The sequence below is a fragment of the Carcharodon carcharias genome (assembly GCF_017639515.1).
Source record: "Carcharodon carcharias isolate sCarCar2 chromosome 37 unlocalized genomic scaffold, sCarCar2.pri SUPER_37_unloc_2, whole genome shotgun sequence".
Lineage (NCBI taxonomy): Eukaryota > Metazoa > Chordata > Chondrichthyes > Lamniformes > Lamnidae > Carcharodon > Carcharodon carcharias.
This window is the reverse complement of record NW_024470767.1, coordinates 2,710,506-2,738,182: the sequence shown is the minus strand read 5'-3', so window position 1 is coordinate 2,738,182 and position 27,677 is coordinate 2,710,506. Positions and strand designations below refer to the sequence as shown.

Here is a 27,677-nt window from a genome sequence, read left to right as displayed (position 1 = left end):
CTCAGTCCCCTCTCCTTCGGAGCTATCTGTATACTGGCTGGTGTCTCAGTCCCCTCTCCTTCGGAGCTATCTGTATACTGGCTGGTGTCTCAGTCCCCTCTCCTTCGGAGCTATCTGTATACTGGCTGGTGTCTCAGTCCCCTCTCCTTCGGAGCTATCTGTATACTGGCTGGTGTCTCAGTCCCCTCTCCTTCGGAGCTATCTGTATACTGGCTGGTGTCTCAGTCCCCTCTCCTTCGGAGCTATCTGTATACTGGCTGGTGTCTCAGTCCCCTCTCCTTCGGAGCTATCTGTATACTGGCTGGTGTCTCAGTCCCCTCTCCTTCGGAGCTATCTGTATACTGGCTGGTGTCTCAGTCCCCTCTCCTTCGGAGCTATCTGTATACTGGCTGGTGTCTCAGTCCCCTCTCCTTCGGAGCTATCTGTATACTGGCTGGTGTCTCAGTCCCCTCTCCTTCGGAGCTATCTGTATACTGGCTGGTGTCTCAGTCCCCTCTCCTTCGGAGCTATCTGTATACTGGCTGGTGTCTCAGTCCCCTCTCCTTCGGAGCTATCTGTATACTGGCTGGTGTCTCAGTCCCCTCTCCTTCGGAGCTATCTGTATACTGGCTGGTGTCTCAGTCCCCTCTCCTTCGGAGCTATCTGTATACTGGCTGGTGTCTCAGTCCCCTCTCCTTCGGAGCTATCTGTATACTGGCTGGTGTCTCAGTCCCCTCTCCTTCGGAGCTATCTGTATACTGGCTGGTGTCTCAGTCCCCTCTCCTTCGGAGCTATCTGTATACTGGCTGGTGTCTCAGTCCCCTCTCCTTCGGAGCTATCTGTATACTGGCTGGTGTCTCAGTCCCCTCTCCTTCGGAGCTATCTGTATACTGGCTGGTGTCTCAGTCCCCTCTCCTTCGGAGCTATCTGTATACTGGCTGGTGTCTCAGTCCCCTCTCCTTCGGAGCTATCTGTATACTGGCTGGTGTCTCAGTCCCCTCTCCTTCGGAGCTATCTGTATACTGGCTGGTGTCTCAGTCCCCTCTCCTTCGGAGCTATCTGTATACTGGCTGGTGTCTCAGTCCCCTCTCCTTCGGAGCTATCTGTATACTGGCTGGTGTCTCAGTCCCCTCTCCTTCGGAGCTATCTGTATACTGGCTGGTGTCTCAGTCCCCTCTCCTTCGGAGCTATCTGTATACTGGCTGGTGTCTCAGTCCCCTCTCCTTCGGAGCTATCTGTATACTGGCTGGTGTCTCAGTCCCCTCTCCTTCGGAGCTATCTGTATACTGGCTGGTGTCTCAGTCCCCTCTCCTTCGGAGCTATCTGTATACTGGCTGGTGTCTCAGTCCCCTCTCCTTCGGAGCTATCTGTATACTGGCTGGTGTCTCAGTCCCCTCTCCTTCGGAGCTATCTGTATACTGGCTGGTGTCTCAGTCCCCTCTCCTTCGGAGCTATCTGTATACTGGCTGGTGTCTCAGTCCCCTCTCCTTCGGAGCTATCTGTATACTGGCTGGTGTCTCAGTCCCCTCTCCTTCGGAGCTATCTGTATACTGGCTGGTGTCTCAGTCCCCTCTCCTTCGGAGCTATCTGTATACTGGCTGGTGTCTCAGTCCCCTCTCCTTCGGAGCTATCTGTATACTGGCTGGTGTCTCAGTCCCCTCTCCTTCGGAGCTATCTGTATACTGGCTGGTGTCTCAGTCCCCTCTCCTTCGGAGCTATCTGTATACTGGCTGGTGTCTCAGTCCCCTCTCCTTCGGAGCTATCTGTATACTGGCTGGTGTCTCAGTCCCCTCTCCTTCGGAGCTATCTGTATACTGGCTGGTGTCTCAGTCCCCTCTCCTTCGGAGCTATCTGTATACTGGCTGGTGTCTCAGTCCCCTCTCCTTCGGAGCTATCTGTATACTGGCTGGTGTCTCAGTCCCCTCTCCTTCGGAGCTATCTGTATACTGGCTGGTGTCTCAGTCCCCTCTCCTTCGGAGCTATCTGTATACTGGCTGGTGTCTCAGTCCCCTCTCCTTCGGAGCTATCTGTATACTGGCTGGTGTCTCAGTCCCCTCTCCTTCGGAGCTATCTGTATACTGGCTGGTGTCTCAGTCCCCTCTCCTTCGGAGCTATCTGTATACTGGCTGGTGTCTCAGTCCCCTCTCCTTCGGAGCTATCTGTATACTGGCTGGTGTCTCAGTCCCCTCTCCTTCGGAGCTATCTGTATACTGGCTGGTGTCTCAGTCCCCTCTCCTTCGGAGCTATCTGTATACTGGCTGGTGTCTCAGTCCCCTCTCCTTCGGAGCTATCTGTATACTGGCTGGTGTCTCAGTCCCCTCTCCTTCGGAGCTATCTGTATACTGGCTGGTGTCTCAGTCCCCTCTCCTTCGGAGCTATCTGTATACTGGCTGGTGTCTCAGTCCCCTCTCCTTCGGAGCTATCTGTATACTGGCTGGTGTCTCAGTCCCCTCTCCTTCGGAGCTATCTGTATACTGGCTGGTGTCTCAGTCCCCTCTCCTTCGGAGCTATCTGTATACTGGCTGGTGTCTCAGTCCCCTCTCCTTCGGAGCTATCTGTATACTGGCTGGTGTCTCAGTCCCCTCTCCTTCGGAGCTATCTGTATACTGGCTGGTGTCTCAGTCCCCTCTCCTTCGGAGCTATCTGTATACTGGCTGGTGTCTCAGTCCCCTCTCCTTCGGAGCTATCTGTATACTGGCTGGTGTCTCAGTCCCCTCTCCTTCGGAGCTATCTGTATACTGGCTGGTGTCTCAGTCCCCTCTCCTTCGGAGCTATCTGTATACTGGCTGGTGTCTCAGTCCCCACTCCTTCGGAGCTATCTGTAAACTGCTGGTGTCTCAGTCCCCTCTCCTTCGGAGCTATCTGTATACTGGCTGGTGTCTCAGTCCCCTCTCCTTCGGAGCTATCTGTATACTGGCTGGTGTCTCAGTCCCCTCTCCTTCGGAGCTATCTGTATACTGGCTGGTGTCTCAGTCCCCTCTCCTTCGGAGCTATCTGTATACTGGCTGGTGTCTCAGTCCCCTCTCCTTCGGAGCTATCTGTATACTGGCTGGTGTCTCAGTCCCCTCTCCTTCGGAGCTATCTGTATACTGGCTGGTGTCTCAGTCCCCTCTCCTTCGGAGCTATCTGTATACTGGCTGGTGTCTCAGTCCCCTCTCCTTCGGAGCTATCTGTATACTGGCTGGTGTCTCAGTCCCCTCTCCTTCGGAGCTATCTGTATACTGGCTGGTGTCTCAGTCCCCTCTCCTTCGGAGCTATCTGTATACTGGCTGGTGTCTCAGTCCCCTCTCCTTCGGAGCTATCTGTATACTGGCTGGTGTCTCAGTCCCCTCTCCTTCGGAGCTATCTGTATACTGGCTGGTGTCTCAGTCCCCTCTCCTTCGGAGCTATCTGTATACTGGCTGGTGTCTCAGTCCCCTCTCCTTCGGAGCTATCTGTATACTGGCTGGTGTCTCAGTCCCCTCTCCTTCGGAGCTATCTGTATACTGGCTGGTGTCTCAGTCCCCTCTCCTTCGGAGCTATCTGTATACTGGCTGGTGTCTCAGTCCCCTCTCCTTCGGAGCTATCTGTATACTGGCTGGTGTCTCAGTCCCCTCTCCTTCGGAGCTATCTGTATACTGGCTGGTGTCTCAGTCCCCTCTCCTTCGGAGCTATCTGTATACTGGCTGGTGTCTCAGTCCCCTCTCCTTCGGAGCTATCTGTATACTGGCTGGTGTCTCAGTCCCCTCTCCTTCGGAGCTATCTGTATACTGGCTGGTGTCTCAGTCCCCTCTCCTTCGGAGCTATCTGTATACTGGCTGGTGTCTCAGTCCCCTCTCCTTCGGAGCTATCTGTATACTGGCTGGTGTCTCAGTCCCCTCTCCTTCGGAGCTATCTGTATACTGGCTGGTGTCTCAGTCCCCTCTCCTTCGGAGCTATCTGTATACTGGCTGGTGTCTCAGTCCCCTCTCCTTCGGAGCTATCTGTATACTGGCTGGTGTCTCAGTCCCCTCTCCTTCGGAGCTATCTGTATACTGGCTGGTGTCTCAGTCCCCTCTCCTTCGGAGCTATCTGTATACTGGCTGGTGTCTCAGTCCCCTCTCCTTCGGAGCTATCTGTATACTGGCTGGTGTCTCAGTCCCCTCTCCTTCGGAGCTATCTGTATACTGGCTGGTGTCTCAGTCCCCTCTCCTTCGGAGCTATCTGTATACTGGCTGGTGTCTCAGTCCCCTCTCCTTCGGAGCTATCTGTATACTGGCTGGTGTCTCAGTCCCCTCTCCTTCGGAGCTATCTGTATACTGGCTGGTGTCTCAGTCCCCTCTCCTTCGGAGCTATCTGTATACTGGCTGGTGTCTCAGTCCCCTCTCCTTCGGAGCTATCTGTATACTGGCTGGTGTCTCAGTCCCCTCTCCTTCGGAGCTATCTGTATACTGGCTGGTGTCTCAGTCCCCTCTCCTTCGGAGCTATCTGTATACTGGCTGGTGTCTCAGTCCCCTCTCCTTCGGAGCTATCTGTATACTGGCTGGTGTCTCAGTCCCCTCTCCTTCGGAGCTATCTGTATACTGGCTGGTGTCTCAGTCCCCTCTCCTTCGGAGCTATCTGTATACTGGCTGGTGTCTCAGTCCCCTCTCCTTCGGAGCTATCTGTATACTGGCTGGTGTCTCAGTCCCCTCTCCTTCGGAGCTATCTGTATACTGGCTGGTGTCTCAGTCCCCTCTCCTTCGGAGCTATCTGTATACTGGCTGGTGTCTCAGTCCCCTCTCCTTCGGAGCTATCTGTATACTGGCTGGTGTCTCAGTCCCCTCTCCTTCGGAGCTATCTGTATACTGGCTGGTGTCTCAGTCCCCTCTCCTTCGGAGCTATCTGTATACTGGCTGGTGTCTCAGTCCCCTCTCCTTCGGAGCTATCTGTATACTGGCTGGTGTCTCAGTCCCCTCTCCTTCGGAGCTATCTGTATACTGGCTGGTGTCTCAGTCCCCTCTCCTTCGGAGCTATCTGTATACTGGCTGGTGTCTCAGTCCCCTCTCCTTCGGAGCTATCTGTATACTGGCTGGTGTCTCAGTCCCCTCTCCTTCGGAGCTATCTGTATACTGGCTGGTGTCTCAGTCCCCTCTCCTTCGGAGCTATCTGTATACTGGCTGGTGTCTCAGTCCCCTCTCCTTCGGAGCTATCTGTATACTGGCTGGTGTCTCAGTCCCCTCTCCTTCGGAGCTATCTGTATACTGGCTGGTGTCTCAGTCCCCTCTCCTTCGGAGCTATCTGTATACTGGCTGGTGTCTCAGTCCCCTCTCCTTCGGAGCTATCTGTATACTGGCTGGTGTCTCAGTCCCCTCTCCTTCGGAGCTATCTGTATACTGGCTGGTGTCTCAGTCCCCTCTCCTTCGGAGCTATCTGTATACTGGCTGGTGTCTCAGTCCCCTCTCCTTCGGAGCTATCTGTATACTGGCTGGTGTCTCAGTCCCCTCTCCTTCGGAGCTATCTGTATACTGGCTGGTGTCTCAGTCCCCTCTCCTTCGGAGCTATCTGTATACTGGCTGGTGTCTCAGTCCCCTCTCCTTCGGAGCTATCTGTATACTGGCTGGTGTCTCAGTCCCCTCTCCTTCGGAGCTATCTGTATACTGGCTGGTGTCTCAGTCCCCTCTCCTTCGGAGCTATCTGTATACTGGCTGGTGTCTCAGTCCCCTCTCCTTCGGAGCTATCTGTATACTGGCTGGTGTCTCAGTCCCCTCTCCTTCGGAGCTATCTGTATACTGGCTGGTGTCTCAGTCCCCTCTCCTTCGGAGCTATCTGTATACTGGCTGGTGTCTCAGTCCCCTCTCCTTCGGAGCTATCTGTATACTGGCTGGTGTCTCAGTCCCCTCTCCTTCGGAGCTATCTGTATACTGGCTGGTGTCTCAGTCCCCTCTCCTTCGGAGCTATCTGTATACTGGCTGGTGTCTCAGTCCCCTCTCCTTCGGAGCTATCTGTATACTGGCTGGTGTCTCAGTCCCCTCTCCTTCGGAGCTATCTGTATACTGGCTGGTGTCTCAGTCCCCTCTCCTTCGGAGCTATCTGTATACTGGCTGGTGTCTCAGTCCCCTCTCCTTCGGAGCTATCTGTATACTGGCTGGTGTCTCAGTCCCCTCTCCTTCGGAGCTATCTGTATACTGGCTGGTGTCTCAGTCCCCTCTCCTTCGGAGCTATCTGTATACTGGCTGGTGTCTCAGTCCCCTCTCCTTCGGAGCTATCTGTATACTGGCTGGTGTCTCAGTCCCCTCTCCTTCGGAGCTATCTGTATACTGGCTGGTGTCTCAGTCCCCTCTCCTTCGGAGCTATCTGTATACTGGCTGGTGTCTCAGTCCCCTCTCCTTCGGAGCTATCTGTATACTGGCTGGTGTCTCAGTCCCCTCTCCTTCGGAGCTATCTGTATACTGGCTGGTGTCTCAGTCCCCTCTCCTTCGGAGCTATCTGTATACTGGCTGGTGTCTCAGTCCCCTCTCCTTCGGAGCTATCTGTATACTGGCTGGTGTCTCAGTCCCCTCTCCTTCGGAGCTATCTGTATACTGGCTGGTGTCTCAGTCCCCTCTCCTTCGGAGCTATCTGTATACTGGCTGGTGTCTCAGTCCCCTCTCCTTCGGAGCTATCTGTATACTGGCTGGTGTCTCAGTCCCCTCTCCTTCGGAGCTATCTGTATACTGGCTGGTGTCTCAGTCCCCTCTCCTTCGGAGCTATCTGTATACTGGCTGGTGTCTCAGTCCCCTCTCCTTCGGAGCTATCTGTATACTGGCTGGTGTCTCAGTCCCCTCTCCTTCGGAGCTATCTGTATACTGGCTGGTGTCTCAGTCCCCTCTCCTTCGGAGCTATCTGTATACTGGCTGGTGTCTCAGTCCCCTCTCCTTCGGAGCTATCTGTATACTGGCTGGTGTCTCAGTCCCCTCTCCTTCGGAGCTATCTGTATACTGGCTGGTGTCTCAGTCCCCTCTCCTTCGGAGCTATCTGTATACTGGCTGGTGTCTCAGTCCCCTCTCCTTCGGAGCTATCTGTATACTGGCTGGTGTCTCAGTCCCCTCTCCTTCGGAGCTATCTGTATACTGGCTGGTGTCTCAGTCCCCTCTCCTTCGGAGCTATCTGTATACTGGCTGGTGTCTCAGTCCCCTCTCCTTCGGAGCTATCTGTATACTGGCTGGTGTCTCAGTCCCCTCTCCTTCGGAGCTATCTGTATACTGGCTGGTGTCTCAGTCCCCTCTCCTTCGGAGCTATCTGTATACTGGCTGGTGTCTCAGTCCCCTCTCCTTCGGAGCTATCTGTATACTGGCTGGTGTCTCAGTCCCCTCTCCTTCGGAGCTATCTGTATACTGGCTGGTGTCTCAGTCCCCTCTCCTTCGGAGCTATCTGTATACTGGCTGGTGTCTCAGTCCCCTCTCCTTCGGAGCTATCTGTATACTGGCTGGTGTCTCAGTCCCCTCTCCTTCGGAGCTATCTGTATACTGGCTGGTGTCTCAGTCCCCTCTCCTTCGGAGCTATCTGTATACTGGCTGGTGTCTCAGTCCCCTCTCCTTCGGAGCTATCTGTATACTGGCTGGTGTCTCAGTCCCCTCTCCTTCGGAGCTATCTGTATACTGGCTGGTGTCTCAGTCCCCTCTCCTTCGGAGCTATCTGTATACTGGCTGGTGTCTCAGTCCCCTCTCCTTCGGAGCTATCTGTATACTGGCTGGTGTCTCAGTCCCCTCTCCTTCGGAGCTATCTGTATACTGGCTGGTGTCTCAGTCCCCTCTCCTTCGGAGCTATCTGTATACTGGCTGGTGTCTCAGTCCCCTCTCCTTCGGAGCTATCTGTATACTGGCTGGTGTCTCAGTCCCCTCTCCTTCGGAGCTATCTGTATACTGGCTGGTGTCTCAGTCCCCTCTCCTTCGGAGCTATCTGTATACTGGCTGGTGTCTCAGTCCCCTCTCCTTCGGAGCTATCTGTATACTGGCTGGTGTCTCAGTCCCCTCTCCTTCGGAGCTATCTGTAAACTGGCTGGTGTCTCAGTCCCCTCTCCTTCGGAGCTATCTGTATACTGGCTGGTGTCTCAGTCCCCTCTCCTTCGGAGCTATCTGTATACTGGCTGGTGTCTCAGTCCCCTCTCCTTCGGAGCTATCTGTATACTGGCTGGTGTCTCAGTCCCCTCTCCTTCGGAGCTATCTGTATACTGGCTGGTGTCTCAGTCCCCTCTCCTTCGGAGCTATCTGTAAACTGGCTGGTGTCTCAGTCCCCTCTCCTTCGGAGCTATCTGTATACTGGCTGGTGTCTCAGTCCCCTCTCCTTCGGAGCTATCTGTATACTGGCTGGTGTCTCAGTCCCCTCTCCTTCGGAGCTATCTGTATACTGGCTGGTGTCTCAGTCCCCTCTCCTTCGGAGCTATCTGTATACTGGCTGGTGTCTCAGTCCCCTCTCCTTCGGAGCTATCTGTATACTGGCTGGTGTCTCAGTCCCCTCTCCTTCGGAGCTATCTGTATACTGGCTGGTGTCTCAGTCCCCTCTCCTTCGGAGCTATCTGTATACTGGCTGGTGTCTCAGTCCCCTCTCCTTCGGAGCTATCTGTATACTGGCTGGTGTCTCAGTCCCCTCTCCTTCGGAGCTATCTGTATACTGGCTGGTGTCTCAGTCCCCTCTCCTTCGGAGCTATCTGTAAACTGGCTGGTGTCTCAGTCCCCTCTCCTTCGGAGCTATCTGTATACTGGCTGGTGTCTCAGTCCCCTCTCCTTCGGAGCTATCTGTAAACTGCTGGTGTCTCAGTCCCCTCTCCTTCGGAGCTATCTGTATACTGGCTGGTGTCTCAGTCCCCTCTCCTTCGGAGCTATCTGTATACTGGCTGGTGTCTCAGTCCCCTCTCCTTCGGAGCTATCTGTATACTGGCTGGTGTCTCAGTCCCCTCTCCTTCGGAGCTATCTGTATACTGGCTGGTGTCTCAGTCCCCTCTCCTTCGGAGCTATCTGTATACTGGCTGGTGTCTCAGTCCCCTCTCCTTCGGAGCTATCTGTATACTGGCTGGTGTCTCAGTCCCCTCTCCTTCGGAGCTATCTGTATACTGGCTGGTGTCTCAGTCCCCTCTCCTTCGGAGCTATCTGTATACTGGCTGGTGTCTCAGTCCCCTCTCCTTCGGAGCTATCTGTATACTGGCTGGTGTCTCAGTCCCCTCTCCTTCGGAGCTATCTGTAAACTGGCTGGTGTCTCAGTCCCCTCTCCTTCGGAGCTATCTGTATACTGGCTGATGTCTCAGTCCCCTCTCCTTCGGAGCTATCTGTATACTGGCTGGTGTCTCAGTCCCCTCTCCTTCGGAGCTATCTGTATACTGGCTGGTGTCTCAGTCCCCTCTCCTTCGGAGCTATCTGTATACTGGCTGGTGTCTCAGTCCCCTCTCCTTCGGAGCTATCTGTATACTGGCTGGTGTCTCAGTCCCCTCTCCTTCGGAGCTATCTGTATACTGGCTGGTGTCTCAGTCCCCTCTCCTTCGGAGCTATCTGTATACTGGCTGGTGTCTCAGTCCCCTCTCCTTCGGAGCTATCTGTATACTGGCTGGTGTCTCAGTCCCCTCTCCTTCGGAGCTATCTGTATACTGGCTGGTGTCTCAGTCCCCTCTCCTTCGGAGCTATCTGTATACTGGCTGGTGTCTCAGTCCCCTCTCCTTCGGAGCTATCTGTATACTGGCTGGTGTCTCAGTCCCCTCTCCTTCGGAGCTATCTGTATACTGGCTGGTGTCTCAGTCCCCTCTCCTTCGGAGCTATCTGTATACTGGCTGGTGTCTCAGTCCCCTCTCCTTCGGAGCTATCTGTATACTGGCTGGTGTCTCAGTCCCCTCTCCTTCGGAGCTATCTGTATACTGGCTGGTGTCTCAGTCCCCTCTCCTTCGGAGCTATCTGTATACTGGCTGGTGTCTCAGTCCCCTCTCCTTCGGAGCTATCTGTAAACTGCTGGTGTCTCAGTCCCCTCTCCTTCGGAGCTATCTGTAAACTGCTGGTGTCTCAGTCCCCTCTCCTTCGGAGCTATCTGTATACTGGCTGGTGTCTCAGTCCCCTCTCCTTCGGAGCTATCTGTATACTGGCTGGTGTCTCAGTCCCCTCTCCTTCGGAGCTATCTGTAAACTGCTGGTGTCTCAGTCCCCTCTCCTTCGGAGCTATCTGTATACTGGCTGGTGTCTCAGTCCCCTCTCCTTCGGAGCTATCTGTATACTGGCTGGTGTCTCAGTCCCCTCTCCTTCGGAGCTATCTGTATACTGGCTGGTGTCTCAGTCCCCTCTCCTTCGGAGCTATCTGTATACTGGCTGGTGTCTCAGTCCCCTCTCCTTCGGAGCTATCTGTATACTGGCTGGTGTCTCAGTCCCCTCTCCTTCGGAGCTATCTGTATACTGGCTGGTGTCTCAGTCCCCTCTCCTTCGGAGCTATCTGTATACTGGCTGGTGTCTCAGTCCCCTCTCCTTCGGAGCTATCTGTATACTGGCTGGTGTCTCAGTCCCCTCTCCTTCGGAGCTATCTGTATACTGGCTGGTGTCTCAGTCCCCTCTCCTTCGGAGCTATCTGTATACTGGCTGGTGTCTCAGTCCCCTCTCCTTCGGAGCTATCTGTAAACTGCTGGTGTCTCAGTCCCCTCTCCTTCGGAGCTATCTGTATACTGGCTGGTGTCTCAGTCCCCTCTCCTTCGGAGCTATCTGTATACTGGCTGGTGTCTCAGTCCCCTCTCCTTCGGAGCTATCTGTATACTGGCTGGTGTCTCAGTCCCCTCTCCTTCGGAGCTATCTGTATACTGGCTGGTGTCTCAGTCCCCTCTCCTTCGGAGCTATCTGTATACTGGCTGGTGTCTCAGTCCCCTCTCCTTCGGAGCTATCTGTAAACTGGCTGGTGTCTCAGTCCCCTCTCCTTCGGAGCTATCTGTAAACTGCTGGTGTCTCAGTCCCCTCTCCTTCGGAGCTATCTGTAAACTGCTGGTGTCTCAGTCCCCTCTCCTTCGGAGCTATCTGTATACTGGCTGGTGTCTCAGTCCCCTCTCCTTCGGAGCTATCTGTATACTGGCTGGTGTCTCAGTCCCCTCTCCTTCGGAGCTATCTGTATACTGGCTGGTGTCTCAGTCCCCTCTCCTTCGGAGCTATCTGTATACTGGCTGGTGTCTCAGTCCCCTCTCCTTCGGAGCTATCTGTATACTGGCTGGTGTCTCAGTCCCCTCTCCTTCGGAGCTATCTGTATACTGGCTGGTGTCTCAGTCCCCTCTCCTTCGGAGCTATCTGTAAACTGCTGGTGTCTCAGTCCCCTCTCCTTCGGAGCTATCTGTATACTGGCTGGTGTCTCAGTCCCCTCTCCTTCGGAGCTATCTGTATACTGGCTGGTGTCTCAGTCCCCTCTCCTTCGGAGCTATCTGTATACTGGCTGGTGTCTCAGTCCCCTCTCCTTCGGAGCTATCTGTATACTGGCTGGTGTCTCAGTCCCCTCTCCTTCGGAGCTATCTGTATACTGGCTGGTGTCTCAGTCCCCTCTCCTTCGGAGCTATCTGTATACTGGCTGGTGTCTCAGTCCCCTCTCCTTCGGAGCTATCTGTATACTGGCTGGTGTCTCAGTCCCCTCTCCTTCGGAGCTATCTGTATACTGGCTGGTGTCTCAGTCCCCTCTCCTTCGGAGCTATCTGTATACTGGCTGGTGTCTCAGTCCCCTCTCCTTCGGAGCTATCTGTATACTGGCTGGTGTCTCAGTCCCCTCTCCTTCGGAGCTATCTGTAAACTGCTGGTGTCTCAGTCCCCTCTCCTTCGGAGCTATCTGTATACTGGCTGGTGTCTCAGTCCCCTCTCCTTCGGAGCTATCTGTATACTGGCTGGTGTCTCAGTCCCCTCTCCTTCGGAGCTATCTGTATACTGGCTGGTGTCTCAGTCCCCTCTCCTTCGGAGCTATCTGTATACTGGCTGGTGTCTCAGTCCCCTCTCCTTCGGAGCTATCTGTATACTGGCTGGTGTCTCAGTCCCCTCTCCTTCGGAGCTATCTGTATACTGGCTGGTGTCTCAGTCCCCTCTCCTTCGGAGCTATCTGTATACTGGCTGGTGTCTCAGTCCCCTCTCCTTCGGAGCTATCTGTATACTGGCTGGTGTCTCAGTCCCCTCTCCTTCGGAGCTATCTGTATACTGGCTGGTGTCTCAGTCCCCTCTCCTTCGGAGCTATCTGTATACTGGCTGGTGTCTCAGTCCCCTCTCCTTCGGAGCTATCTGTATACTGGCTGGTGTCTCAGTCCCCTCTCCTTCGGAGCTATCTGTATACTGGCTGGTGTCTCAGTCCCCTCTCCTTCGGAGCTATCTGTATACTGGCTGGTGTCTCAGTCCCCTCTCCTTCGGAGCTATCTGTATACTGGCTGGTGTCTCAGTCCCCTCTCCTTCGGAGCTATCTGTATACTGGCTGGTGTCTCAGTCCCCTCTCCTTCGGAGCTATCTGTATACTGGCTGGTGTCTCAGTCCCCTCTCCTTCGGAGCTATCTGTAAACTGGCTGGTGTCTCAGTCCACTCTCCTTCGGAGCTATCTGTATACTGGCTGGTGTCTCAGTCCCCTCTCCTTCGGAGCTATCTGTATACTGGCTGGTGTCTCAGTCCCCTCTCCTTCGGAGCTATCTGTATACTGGCTGGTGTCTCAGTCCCCTCTCCTTCGGAGCTATCTGTATACTGGCTGGTGTCTCAGTCCCCTCTCCTTCGGAGCTATCTGTAAACTGGCTGGTGTCTCAGTCCCCTCTCCTTCGGAGCTATCTGTATACTGGCTGGTGTCTCAGTCCCCTCTCCTACGGAGCTATCTGTATACTGGCTGGTGTCTCAGACCCCTCTCCTTCGGAGCTATCTGTATACTGGCTGGTGTCTCAGTCCCCTCTCCTTCGGAGCTATCTGTATACTGGCTGGTGTCTCAGTCCCCTCTCCTTCGGAGCTATCTGTATACTGGCTGGTGTCTCAGTCCCCTCTCCTTCGGAGCTATCTGTATACTGGCTGGTGTCTCAGTCCCCTCTCCTTCGGAGCTATCTGTATACTGGCTGGTGTCTCAGTCCCCTCTCCTTCGGAGCTATCTGTAAACTGCTGGTGTCTCAGTCCCCTCTCCTTCGGAGCTATCTGTATACTGGCTGGTGTCTCAGTCCACTCTCCTTCGGAGCTATCTGTATACTGGCTGGTGTCTCAGTCCCCTCTCCTTCGGAGCTATCTGTATACTGGCTGGTGTCTCAGTCCCCTCTCCTTCGGAGCTATCTGTATACTGGCTGGTGTCTCAGTCCCCTCTCCTTCGGAGCTATCTGTATACTGGCTGGTGTCTCAGTCCCCTCTCCTTCGGAGCTATCTGTATACTGGCTGGTGTCTCAGTCCCCTCTCCTTCGGAGCTATCTGTATACTGGCTGGTGTCTCAGTCCCCTCTCCTTCGGAGCTATCTGTATACTGGCTGGTGTCTCAGTCCCCTCTCCTTCGGAGCTATCTGTATACTGGCTGGTGTCTCAGTCCCCTCTCCTTCGGAGCTATCTGTATACTGGCTGGTGTCTCAGTCCCCTCTCCTTCGGAGCTATCTGTATACTGGCTGGTATCTCAGACCCCTCTCCTTCGGAGCTATCTGTATACTGGCTGGTGTCTCAGTCCCCTCTCCTTCGGAGCTATCTGTATACTGGCTGGTGTCTCAGTCCCCTCTCCTTCGGAGCTATCTGTATACTGGCTGGTGTCTCAGTCCCCTCTCCTTCGGAGCTATCTGTAAACTGCTGGTGTCTCAGTCCCCTCTCCTTCGGAGCTATCTGTATACTGGCTGGTGTCTCAGTCCCCTCTCCTTCGGAGCTATCTGTATACTGGCTGGTGTCTCAGTCCCCTCTCCTTCGGAGCTATCTGTATACTGGCTGGTGTCTCAGTCCACTCTCCTTCGGAGCTATCTGTATACTGGCTGGTGTCTGTCCCCTCTCCTTCGGAGCTATCTGTATACTGGCTGGTGTCTCAGTCCCCTCTCCTTCGGAGCTATCTGTATACTGGCTGGTGTCTCAGTCCCCTCTCCTTCGGAGCTATCTGTATACTGGCTGGTGTCTCAGTCCCCTCTCCTTCGGAGCTATCTGTAAACTGGCTGGTGTCTCAGTCCCCTCTCCTTCGGAGCTATCTGTATACTGGCTGGTGTCAGTCCCCTCTCCTTCGGAGCTATCTGTAAACTGCTGGTGTCTCAGTCCCCTCTCCTTCGGAGCTATCTGTATACTGGCTGGTGTCTCAGTCCCCTCTCCTTCGGAGCTATCTGTATACTGGCTGGTGTCTCAGTCCCCTCTCCTTCGGAGCTATCTGTATACTGGCTGGTGTCTCAGTCCCTCTCCTTCGGAGCTATCTGTAAACTGGCTGGTGTCTCTTAGTCCTTCTTTTTCAGGAAGATATCTATATGTATTGACTAGTATCTTTCAGTCCCTCTCTTTCTCAGAGATATCTGTTCACTGACTGGTATTTCTCAGTCCCCTCTCTCTCGGAAATACCTTTACATTGATATTTGCCGCTCAGTCACTCTCAGAAGAATATCTATGTACTGATGGCGTCTGTCAGTCCCCTCGTCCCCAGGGAAAATCTGTACGCTGGTGTTTCTCATTCCTTCTCCCTCAGTGAGATATCTGTATACAGATTGCTGTGGTTGCAGTAGGGTATATATCCTCAGCCTTGCTGGACTAGAGAAGTTAATTTCAGCACCCGTTCTGGATCTTGACTACTATCCAATGATTTATATTACACAGTGCACACGTGTGAATGGTGTGGACTGGATCAGGCTCATAGTTCAATAGCTGGCACTCTGTCTTGGCTCAGGTATGAATTACTGTCCCTAGGGTGAGGCGCTGGTGAATTAATATCCCAACAGTGGTTTCAGGAAAAGAAAGAATTGAACAGCTGAAAGGGAAGAAACAAGAAATATGTGTCGTTTTATGGGAGGCGGCTGTGATCTGTGACTGACCTTCTCTCTCTCTCATCCAGAATGAACATAGTGATTGAGTGCAAGCGGGTAGCAGATATGGACTCCAGCACTGTGGACTGGGCAGTGGAACTGACCAAGACCAACATGCAGACCATGTGAGTGAGCAGGGGATTGCATGCTCCCTTCCACTGGATGAGGGAATAGAAAGAGGAGATATCAGAGGAACTGTAGGTAATACTTTCCATGAAACCCCATAGAAGCTAAGCACTGACTGTCAGGGTTAGACAGGAAAGAGATAGGTGCCCGGTGATTGATAATGATTGATAATCCTTTTGATTGAGTAGCTAAGGCCCTCCCTCTCTTATATTGCATATTTTTGGTCCAGGGTATGGAATTTATGCATAGAAGTTAACGGATTAATATTGGCCCTAGGACATTGGGACACCTAATAGTGGCTATGGGATTTTTTACGCCCTCCTGAGAGAGCAGTTGGGGCCTTGCTTTAATGTTTCTTCTGAAAGACAGTAAGTCTGACAATGCAGCACTCTCTCAGGACTGGCATCAGGAAATCAACTTGGGTTATATGCTCAAATCACCAGAGTGAGGCTTGAAAACACAACCTTCTGACTAAGAAGTGAGAGTTCTACCTTCTAAGTTAAGGCAGACACCTATCAACTGACTTGCAAGGAGAAGCAATGCAGTTGTATTCCCTCCTGACTTGTCCAGCCCGTGCCTCTGAGTGTTGCTTGTGAAGAGAGTCAAAGGCAGAGTTGGGAGGTAAAGTTAAAAGCAGCAACAGGATGGGAACAGCAATGAGGTGTGGGAAGGCAGGGTTAGGGTGTGGATGGGGTTATTGCCCAATGCTGTTACAGTGAAAGCTTGATTTCTGTCACTCTTTCAGGTACGAACAGAGCGAGTGGGGTTGGAAGGATCGGGAAAAGAAGGAGGAAATGACAGACGAGCGAGCCTGGTATCTGGTTGCAAGGGAAGGAGATAGTGCGGTTCCAGCAGCTTTCTCACATTTCCGATTTGATGTGGAGTGCGGGGAGGAAGTACTGTACTGGTATTCTATCGTTACTTAATGATTCCCCACGGAGGGTGGCAGCTCTGATCGTGCATGACCCTTGACAGGAAAGGTGGCCATAAAGGGGTGGCGAGGCCAATGACGAGTTCCTGATGTAAAACTGCTGGTGGCAGGAAATAAAGTCCTGGTATCCCAGAGTCTGGGGCATGGAAATGACCTGACTGACTGTGATTTAAGGTGACTCAGCTTTCCATCACAGTGAGTGTTGTGTCCTCTGTTTCCCCACCCCTCTCAGGTGCCATTCTCCCCTTACCCACTCAAGTGGCACATTCTCATGTGCAGATCTTGATGGCGTGTGTCAACTGATTGCCTGACAAGGAGAGGGGCATGTGATAGCCAAATCCTAATCCTGCCCCACAGCCAGGTACAGAGTAAAGCTCCCACTAAACTGTCCCTATCAAACACTCCCAGGACAGGTACAGCACAGGGTTAGATAGAGAATAAAGCTCCCTCTATACTGTCCCCATCAAACACTCCCAGGACAGGTACAGCATGGGGTTAGATACAGAGTAATGCTCCCTCTACACCATCCCCATCAAACACTCCCAGGACAGGTACAGCACGGGGTTAGATACACAGTAAAGCTCACCCTACACTGTCCCCATCAAACACTCCCAGGACAGGTACAGCACGGGGTTAGATACGGAGTAAAGCTCCCTCTACACTGTCCCCATCAAACACTCCCAGGGCAGGTACAGCACGGGGTTAGATACGGAGTAAAGCTTCTACACTGTCCCTATCAAACACTCCCAGTTGAGATGGAGAACCCGTTGAAATGGGATGAAGGTGTGTTGCAAAGCTTGTGACATCTGTGTGATGATCTGACCAGTGTGTCTTGTGTTGCAGTTATGAGGTACAACTGGAGAATCGGGTGAGGAGAAAAGGGTTGGGCAAATTCTTAATGCAGATTCTACAGCTTTTAGCAAACAGGTAAACAAGTTGCGGATATTATAGAGACAGTAAATTTGTCTCACCGTTCCCTCACTTCCTCCTAAAGGCATTGGCTGCCTTCCAGTGCTGCACTCAAAGGGCCATCTTGATGTCAGCCTAGATAATGCTCTTTGATCATAGGAAAAAGTAATTCCTCCCTTTCTCTCCCCACATACTGTTCTTCAGTTTGAGGTGAGGGCTGTGTTTAGAGGCTGGACTACTTGCTCTGAGCTCCCCCAGTTTCTCGGTAAATTCATGAGCCTGCTAGTTTCTGGATGCAACTCTCCAACTCCTCTCCCAAAAGGGTTTCCCCTTGTGAGCAGAGGAGTTCGGTAGGCAATATTGCAAAAGTGCCTGGCAGGATTCCATGGGAAGATCCTGTGTCGCCAGGTTTGCAGAATGTCAGAACATGCTCAGAGGATGGGGGCAGGGTCAGTGTGTTCAACTGGATGAGACTGATGCTTGGTCCCTGTTCTCTCTGCAGCACACAGATGAAGAAAGTGATGTTAACGGTATTTAAGCACAACCGTGGGGCGTATCAGTTCTTCAGAGAGGCAATGCAGTAAGTTGAGTCTCGGCTGTAATCTGGACTCTGCCATAATTAGAGGGATGTATGGAAAATTGGGGAATGTCTAAAGGCAAATCAATGGGAACACATGCACTCGCATGCAAGTGCTTTATCAAACCCCTTTGCTCTCCTCGGAATCCTGTGGCTAATATTTATCATCAACCAACAACTAAAAGGCAAGCTATCTGGTTATTACCTCACTATTGTTTTTTGGGATCTTGCTGTGTGCAAATTGGCTGCTGCATTTCCTACTTTGCAACAGTAACTACGCTTCAAAAGTGCTTCATTGGCTGTAATTTGGGACATCCTGAAGTCAAGAAAGGTGCTATAGAAATGTAAGTCTGTTTTTCTTACCTGATCTGATTGACATTGACTCCAGTCCCTTGCTACATGGTTGAACCTTAATATCCTCAGTCATCAGTACGGTTATTGAAGGAAGCTAAATGTGTCCTTGAGCATTGCTGAAAGCCTGAGAAATCAATATTGAAATCAACATATTAGGCAGTACTGTGTCATTGGATAGAACTATGGTCTTTCCTATCTTACATTTATGCACTAAGATAAAAGCAAAATACTGCAGATGCTGGAAATCTGAAATAAAAACAGAAAATGCTGGAAAAACTTAGCAGGTCTGACAGCATCTGTGGAGAGAAAAACAGATTTAACTTCTCAAGTCAGGAAGAAGGGTCATACAGACTCAAAACGTTAACTCTGTCTCTCTCTCTCCACAGATGCTGTCAGACCTGAGTTCTTCCAACATTTTGTTTTTAATACATTTATGCAGTTTGTCTCAGGGGTGGAGGGGGCCCAGCCAGGGCTTCTCATTTTGTTTGTTTGTAGAAGGTTTGAGGTGTATCAATTGGGGCTTCTAGCGCAGGAAAACATTAGTTAAGCTCCTGTCGTTGCTGTGATTTACCTTTTCCATTCTTTCATTCTGCAGGTTCGATATTGACGAATCGTCTCCTAGTGTGTCTGGCTGCTGCGGAGATGACTGCTCCTACGAGATACTGAGCCGGAGAACCAAATATGGGGAGCACCCGCATGGCAGTCCGCACTGCGGGGGCTGCTGTCACTAAAGGATCAACGTTGACCACCTCCCCACCCCAATGACCTCCAACCACTTGTCTCCAACCAAAGTTCCCCTCCCAAAAAGATCTATAGCGACATGGGAAAATGGAAGCTACATGAGTGTTCAACGTACTAGTTGTTGCAGCGCATGGAACGTTGCAAAAAGCTTTGTTTTAAAGGTTTTTCTTTTTAAACATATACTTATCTGTATATACTGTGAATAACACCCAGACTCACTGTCAGCCTGTACAAAACCATGCCTGGTAGTTCGGAGCTAAATCTACTTGCTATTTACTAGCCAAATTACACCATCATCCTTTAGAATACCAAAAGGAATCTGCCACTTGTTTATTTTTTAAAGCAACTGTTTTTATATTTAAAACGAAAACTGATTTTTGTGAGCCAAGTGGAATACTGAGCAGGAAAATAACAGAACTGTGGGGCTTTTTTAAAAATTCAATTTTTGAATACATTACATTTCAAGTTTGAGGATATACTGTATATTATATCTGTAATATATTTTTAAAAATGTATCTGTGCTCTCCTGTGAATATTTTCCATTTTATGCTTACAATCACAAAAAGAGATACACTGTTGAAACTTTTTGTCCTGCACTCATCAGGACAGTTCACAAGAATACCAATAGTAAAAAGAACAACAGTTTATACTGCATGAGAAGAGTGTTGAATGTTAGAAGCATTACAATGGAGAATGCACCAAGGAACAGTTAACTGCCATGATTTTGTTCAAATCCAAACCAGGAAGGTTGATTCTGATTGGTTAAAGCATTGCCAAGGGGAATGAACCAGGGAATGGCTGTCCCCCAAGCTTTTGTTTAGTTGAAAATGGCGTAATGTGTGGACATGCTTCTTCTGTCTGCAAAAGACACCCTGTACATGAATAAATGTAGCTTCCAGCATGTGTAAGTGAGCCACAATGTGAACTCGACTGATAATCTTAGATTGGTTTTCAGTGTGATTCTTGGCACAAGTCAGGATTGTTTTGCAAGTGTTGTCCAATCGTGGAATTACATTTAATGTTGGACGCTATTTTGAGTTTTGCAAGCACGGGCTGGTTGGATACGGCCTGTACTTTGCCTGTTGTGAACAGCTGAAGGGATATGCTGTTTGGTACGATCCGCCAGTCGTTGGGATGTATGGCCTACATATCTGGCATCACACCGGCACTGAAATTTACCTACCATGTTATTCATTTGTGTGATGGCAGGACATCTTTTTAGCTTGATGGCAGCATCCTGTTAGTGGACAACACCACTCATGTTGCTACTGCAATTGGACAACACTTGCTAAACAATCCTGATTGTGCTAAGAATTAAACTGAAAACCAATCTAAGATTATCATTCAGGGTTGTAGTGTAGCTCAGTTATGCATGGTAGAAGCTACACATATTCACACAGGGCCCTGTCCTTTGCAGACATAAGGAGCATGTCCACACATTGCGCCTTTTTCAACTGAACAAAAGCTCAAGGGACAGCCATTCCTTGCTTCATTCTCCACGGCAATGCCTTAACCAATCAGAATCGACCTGCTTGGTTTGGATTTGAACAAAAGCATGGAAGTTAACTGTTCCCTGGTGCATTCTCCATTGCAATGCCTCTACCAATCAGAGTCCACTTGCCAACCAATCAGCACTCTCTTCTCATCCAGTATAAATTGTTGCTTCCTTTACTATTAGTATTCTTGCGAACTGTTCTGATGAGTGCAAGAGAAAAAGCTTTGACAGCATGTCTCTTTTGGTCAACAATACTCAAGTTCTGTACTACCAAATTACTAGTTATAATAGGAACTGCCAATGTAAACCTGTCACAGGGCTATTACACCCCACAACCACTGGAGGTGCTTCAATATTACTGTTGGTAGGAGGTAATTAGCACCTGTCAACTTTACATCAGCAGTTCCATTATTATACATGTCCAGATAGAAATTTGTAATGGAAATATAAGCACAGAATGTATGGCATTAAAATAGGACTGAACTACAGCTGGTCCAATTATCCCTCAATCTCTGCTTCACCTGCAGACTGCACCAGCTGCCCATGACTCGATTCCTGGATTGTGACACCAATAAAGGTTGAATGTATCCTGCTCCTTTTATGCCCTGATCTGAGGCTGCTGGCATCAAACTACAGATTCAATTTCAGGGGATTCTAAACTGATTGTGCAGTCCTGGAACATTTTGAGAACCTTGACCGTTTGGATTCAATGACTACCTCCCAGATTTGTGCAAATGGCGGGTGCTCTCGTAACGTGAACCAGAATGTCATTTCAAGATGATGTTGGGCTTCGTGTCTTTTTCAAAGAGAATCAGAGACTGAAGTCTAAACGCCAATTGGCCTTTGTATGGTCACACTTCCCTCTGATTATCTCTTCATTTCTGAATCCTGTTCAACTCCATTTTTACACGCTGGGTGTTAATCCTGGAGGAAGCAGGAAGCATACAAAATGTCTAAAATCATCTGCACCCTCTGGTTGTGGGTCTTGTGTTTTTTTTTATATAATTGGTGAATAAACCTTTTTACTGTTTTTCTCTCTACCTTGTTTTGTTCCCTAGCATTTCTTATCCTCACTTTGCAATTTTTGCTCTGAGAAAGGGTGGGTGCAAGGGGATGGATTTCTTGTGTCTATAACAATTGACTTACAACAGCTCTGATTCCTGCAAACAGTGAAGAACAACTTCCTCAGCACAGACTGAACATACAGCAGTAGGTGCAGCACTGAAGCATTGGGAGTCTAGGAAGATGGCAGGTCCAGTCTTTGGCCTGGGCTAACTGAGCTGGGACATCAGGAATGTTGGGATCAGGAGGAGGCATTCAACCCTTGAGCTTTTGTTCCGTTAGTCAGATCATGGCTGATCTGTACCCCAACTCCATTTCTCTCCCTTTGCTCCCTTTTACTTAGTTTCCCTTACAGTTGGGTAAGGATATCAAGAGGAAAATTTCTACTTCTGATCATGTTCATTTAGACCTGTTGTGTGGATATCATGAGAGCAAGATTGAGCTCTGCTGTGATGCTCTTGTCAAATAGCTGACTGTTTAAGCTCACACATGAAGAATGGCCGCATAGAGTCAGCACCCTCAGAACGAAAGGATGAGAAATTCAGATTATAGAAATTTGAGGCTGACTACATGGAGCTGGAACAAGTCAACAGTTCACATCCATTTTCATCTCCAGGCGACAAGCACAAGATAGGATACTTCAGTAGCAACATAAAATTAAATTTTCACAAGAGCAGTTCAGCTGTTTGGTTGTGTTTGCACATTGGGCTACACTTGGCTCAGTGGACAACAACTCATCTGAGTAAGAGGTTGTGGGTTCAAGTTCCACTCTGGGATTTAAGTGCATGATGCAGGTTAGCACTTGCAGTGCAGTGCTGAGGGACTGACTTTGAACCAAGTTTCTGACTGCCCTCTTGGGTGCATAGAAAAGGTGCATGGCACTCTGAAACTGGTTTTATCAAAGGAAAAACCTGTTTGACAAATGTATTACAAGTTTTTTGAGGATGTAACTAGTGGGGTAGATCTGGTATACTTGGGTTTCCACAAGGCATTTGATAAGGTGCCACACAGGTTAATGCACAAGCGCTCATAGAGTTGAGGGTGATATATTAGCACAAATAGAGGATTGCTTAATGGGCAGGAAGCAGAGGGTAGGGATAGAGGGGGCATTTTCAAGTTGGCAGATTGTGACTAGTGGAATGCCACAAGGATCAGTACTGGGGCCTCAGCTATCAGCTATTTACATTCTATATTTAATAACTTAGAAAGTAACGTATCCAAGTTTGCTGACAATACAAAACTAGTTGGGAATGCAAACAAAGAGGCTGCAAAGAGATATAGACGGATTGAGAGTGGACAACATGATGGCAGATGGAATATAGAATCAGGAAGTGTGAGGTTTGTTACGGACAGGAGGGGGATTAATTTAAACAGCCCTGATTTCTCCACTCATTACCCATCAGTAAACAGAAAGGTGTTTTTGAATCTTGGGAATTCCCTTTCATAAGTGGAAGCATATTTTTCCCAACCCTTCAGTTTTGGAGTTATCCAATCCTCTATTAATAGCCCCATAGCAAACTCGAGATGAGGTAAAATAAGGTTTGTTTATTTTCCACACACAAAACAGAGGAAAGGAGCTTCACAATGTCCACTCCTTTTTGCACTCGTACATCAAAAGAGGGATAAGGGAAAGCAAAGGGCAAGACCATGATAAAAATAAGAGTTATGGTTTCGTGTGAGTCTAGAGTCCAGAATCAAAAGTCCAGTGGCGTATTCCTTCAGAGGTTAGCAAGCTGAAACTTGCAGGGTGATCCGACTTTCCAGAAATGAGGACTTCCACGATGGAGGAAGGCACATAGAGATGAATGAGTCTTATAGGCACCGATAGAGGAGTTCCAAAGCTCCAGTAGTATACAGGGGTAGATGAGGATCAGTCACTTTATCTAGACAGAGCTCCTTCTGCTGCTACCTGTTAGATGGTAAAATGGTTGACTGCCTGGGTTCAGTTCTACACGGCAATATTACAAGTTCTGGCAGCTTGGTGTAAGTCACGCGACATACCTCCCACTTCTCCTGGATGTTGGACAAAGGATATATTTTCCCAAGTCTGGAATCTTGAAGTATTTAATAGAGGAGTCAGGGGCCCTTTTGTCCTTTGCAGACACATTGTCTCAGATGGCCAGAGCTCTGCCTTAGAAACGTAAAGGGGGTTGGTGCATTTCTTTGAAATTTGATTGTCTGCAGTCATAGATGGCATTAGCCCTCTTTAAAAATAAAGAGGTCCCTGCTGGTTTCTGAAGGTTAGAAACTCCTCTGGTATGAGTCATGACTAGTCAGGATAAAGCCTTGTCTATTTTTAAAATAAAAATAATAGTTTTATAAAGTGGGGCAGCACAGAGGCACAGTAGTTAGCACTGCTGCCTCACAGCTCCAAGGACCTGGATTTGATCCTGACCTCGGGTGTCTGTGTGGAGTTTTCACATTCTCCCTGGGTCTACGTGGATTTTCTCCGGGTGCCCTGGTTTCCTCCCACCATCCAAAGACATGGTGGTTTGGCAACTGTGTGTGTGTGTGTGTGTGTGTGTGTGTGTGTGTGCTCACGTGAGAGTGTGTGCTGTGTTGGACTGGCATCCCATCCTGGGTGTACCCTGCCTAGTGCCCATTGCCTGTCAGGACAGGCTCCAACTTCCTGTGACCCTGAATTAGGTAAAGTGGTTCTAGAGTTCTGGCCAGGACAGGTTATTCACTTTGGTTGTAAGAATAGAAAAGCAGAATATTTTTAACAGGTGTGAAACTTGTAAATGTTGATGTTCAAAGACACTTGGTTAGTGTACTCGTACCAGGAACACAAAAAGTTAGCATGCGGATGCAGTAAGCAATTAGGAAAGCAAATGGCATATTGGTCTTAATTGTAAAGGTACTGGAGTACAAGAATAAAGAAATCTTGCTCCAACTGTACAGGGCTTTGGTAACACCACACCTAGAATACTGTGTGCAGTTTTGGTCTCCATATTTAAAGGAAGGATATACTTGCATTGGAGGTAGTAAGTGAAATTTCACTAGATTGGTCCCTGGGATGAGAGGGTTGTCACGAGAGGTATGATGAGAGACTGAGTAAATTAGGTCTGTATTCTCTGGACTTTAGAAGAATGAAACAGACAAGATTCTGAAGGGGCTTGATAGGGTAGATAATGAGAATTCCCATGGCCACAGAATCTAAAATACTGGCCATAGGATAAGGGGCTGATCATTTAGGACTAAGATGAGGATAAATTTCTTGACTCAAGGGGCTGTGAACTTTCGGAATTCTCTACGCTAGGGAGTTGTGAATGCTCCATCGTTGAATGTATTTAAGGCTGAGGTAGACAAATTTTTGGTCTCTCAGGGAATCAAGGGATGTTGACTGGGTGGGAAAGTGGAGTTGAAGCCCAAGATTAGCCATAATCATATTGAATGGTGGGGCAGGCTCAAAAGGCCATATGTCTTCTCCTGCTCCTATTTCTTATGTTATTTTTTTTTTCGTATTAAGAAGAGCATGTGGTGGCCTGTTCAACATTTATCCATCAACCAACATCTGATTTAACTGGTCAGTAATCTGGTTTGTTTACGCCTACCAAGAAAAAAAGGTTCAATAACTTCTTCCATCTCTGGTGTATACAACGCACCCTTGGCACCATGTTGAAAGACAAAGTCACTAGTGGAACAGTCCTTTATAGGACATAAATGCTAAGCATGCTAGCACTAATCAAGCAAATAGGCTTTGCTGGTTTGTATACAGCCAGCCCCAAGGACATGACATATGGGGAGGTAACCCAGGGCAAGAGAGCATCGGGGTTCTCAAAACTCAGATTCAAGGATGCTGTCAAAAGAGACACGAATGATCTCAACATCAATCACGGCAAGTGGGAAACTCAAGCAAACGATCGATACAAGTGGCGACACCAACCGTGGGCAGAAATTCACCACCATGATGACATATAGTTTCAGAAGCTCCAAAGCAGACAGAGTCCTGCAAAGAAGGCATCAACAGAGATCATCCCACAACACCAACAAGGGACAACGTCATGTGCAGCACTTGTGAAAGACTTTGCCTTTCCAGGATCAACTTGTTCAACCATAAGAAGAAACGGAGATTATCTCATCTGACCTCGCCAAAATTCTGAGGCTGCATTCCCATCAACTCCTGCAGATGGAAGAATGCCAACCACCAATCTAGTTTCCTGTTTGTGGGACCTTGCTGTGTGCAAACTCGCTGCTATGTTTGCCTGTATCACAGTAACCATACTTCAAAATAATTCCGGGCTTGTGAAGTCCTTTTTGACATTCTGAGAATGTGCAAGGTGCTATATAAATCTGTGGTGTCCAGAACACCAGCCTGATCTCTCCACCAGGATTTTCCAGCAAAATGAAATGTAATCATTTGAAGCTCCCTGTGTTTCTCATCCCAGTTGTTGGAAGATGAATCAAAACATGGAAGACAATATCCAATACAATAGTAAATAATGGAAGCTCTTTCATCAGCGAAAGATCCACAAGCTTGAGCAAATTACAAGTGACATGGCACATTGTCAGTCAGTATAGAAATGCAAAGCTTTTTTTTGTTGAGAATCTTCAGCTGAGGATAGACTTCAGTACTGTTCATCATAAGAACAAGAGGAGTCTGTTCAGCCTCTTCAGGCCATTCTATTAGATGATGGCTGATCTGTACCTCAACTTTATTTACTCACCTTTTCTCCATATCCTTCAACATCCTTAGCTGACAACAAAATCTATCGAACCCAGCCTTCACAAATCCATCTTTGATCAGCTCATAATTGTCCAAGTCACTCTGATAAGATTCCAGTGAATTTGTCCACAATGTGTTAGATTGGCAGGTCTGCAGTTATCCGGTTTCTCTGTCCTTTCTTCAATAATGGGGCGACATTTACAATTACAGTTCCTGAATCTAGAGATTTTTTGCAAGATTATGATTAGCACACCAATTTCTTCCCCTATTTCTCTGGAGCTGAGAAGGTGGAGAGGTGACCTGAAGAAGGTCTTTAAGACTCAGAAGGGTTCTGATGAGGTAAATTATAAGAGATGGTAACAAGGGGGCACAAAACGTATTAAGTCGAATCCTCACACAGAGCTGGTTAAAACGTGGAATTGTCAATTACAGAACATTATTGAAGCAGTTTATAAATATTGAGCTGTTTAAAAAAGAGGAATATTAAAGTGTGTGTGTGTGTGTGTGTGTGTGGAGGAAAAGAGTTGTGGATGTGGCTGCTGAGGTCACAAACAGGAGAACAATGGGATTGTGACTCCATAAAGAGTGCAGTAATCAAACAAGCCAGCTCATGTCCTTCACCTTCACAATGAGGATCCTCACGTCATTTCTCACCATCTTCCTCTTGCTTCTCCTATTAGTGGGCAAGTAAAAATGTTCTTGCCATTGCTTAATTTGTTTGAATTTCTAATAGGCCGATGTTCTAGGTGGTATACTGAGCTGGAGAGGGTTAGATGCCCCAGGCTGGATCCTGATTGAGATCCACACACACCTTCCAACAGGGATCACTAGATGGCAATCATGAGCCATGTGATTTTCACCCCATCCCTCCCCTTAGTACCCCAAAGGGCAAGATTGCAAAGGTTCATGCAGGTCAACACGAGATATGCTGCAAGCTTTCACGATGTATTCATAATTGAAAAGCAGCCCACCAAGCCTGACTTCTTCATATCAATAGATGCTTGTGTGCACAAGGTTTATTCCCACTGCCATGAATAATGATTTCCTTAATGTACGTAACATAGAGACACATGTCTCTACAAGAGTGATTAGCAAGAAAAATATTGGGGTCTTAAAGGGCCAAAAGATTCCTGACTTGCATTCATACAAGCTCCTTTCATGCCCTCAAGATATCCCACAGTGCTTCACAGCCAATGGGTTACTTTTGAAATGTAGTCACTGTTGTTACTTAGACAAGTGCTTTGGTCCTTTTAAGTGCTGGCAGGCTGAGGCAGGCTCTGCAGTACTTCCAGCTCATGTCATTCTCACTTGCAACAAATGAAAATGAATTCTGCCGCTGGGAAACGAAAGCCACCACTTTGTTTCAACTGCAATTGGTCTGAGCTCTTAGTTTGTCCTTGCAAGGTGGAAAATTGGTTTCGATATCGCTTTAGGTAAAAAAACCTTCCTGCAACCAGAGGAGGAGGATTACAAGCAGAAACCGAAAACCACAATCCCACTTGTTTCACTGCTGAAGCCAGTGCTCTGAATTCCCCTCCGCAGTGTGAATGGGGGCAAACTCAAAGTAAAAGCAGGGCTGACGAACTGTGCAACTGCTTCTAGTTACTAAATGAGCTACCAAAGTCACCTGCTCACTAAACATTTGTATAGCAGTGGCCTACATATACCTATGCCTTTCATAATGATCTATGGTTCTTCTTTTTCAGAACACTCAAGGACTGCCAGTATTCACAACTTTTCCTGGCCGGTGAGCAGCTGAATTTAGTATTCCACATGACCATTACTGAAAGCTGGAGATTTGAAAATAAACTTTGTTTATGTTGTTTATCTGATCTCTTTAGGCTGACTGTGACTACACCACAATCTGTGTGAGGGAGCTGCGCCCAGTCTGTGGCACAGACGGTCAGACCTACAAGAATCGGTGTGACCTTTGCAAGGAAATAATGTGAGCC

General features: G+C 49.1%; 1 protein-coding gene across 3 annotated transcripts in view; it reads left to right on the top strand.

The window, feature by feature from the left end:
- The window catches only part of naa40 (N-alpha-acetyltransferase 40, NatD catalytic subunit), a 106,438-nt gene extending 78,966 nt beyond the window's left edge, over positions 1-27,472 (top strand). The window contains exons 4-9 of one of the 3 annotated variants that reach the window (XR_005942280.1): positions 14,894-14,989; positions 15,736-15,897; positions 16,765-16,848; positions 17,333-17,410; positions 18,357-18,663; positions 27,432-27,472. Coding sequence is in view for 1 of the 3 variants with exons in the window: in XM_041182013.1 (XP_041037947.1) it covers positions 14,894-14,989; positions 15,736-15,897; positions 16,765-16,848; positions 17,333-17,410; positions 18,357-18,492 (556 nt within the window). In the remaining 2 variants the exon portion in view is untranslated. Of the gene's footprint in view, positions 1-14,893; positions 14,990-15,735; positions 15,898-16,764; positions 16,849-17,332; positions 17,411-18,356; positions 19,099-20,524; positions 21,028-27,431 lie in introns of those variants that run through there. The other 2 variants (XR_005942279.1, XM_041182013.1) reach the window with 2 other exon arrangements.
- The last annotated feature ends 205 nt before the right edge of the window (positions 27,473-27,677 follow it).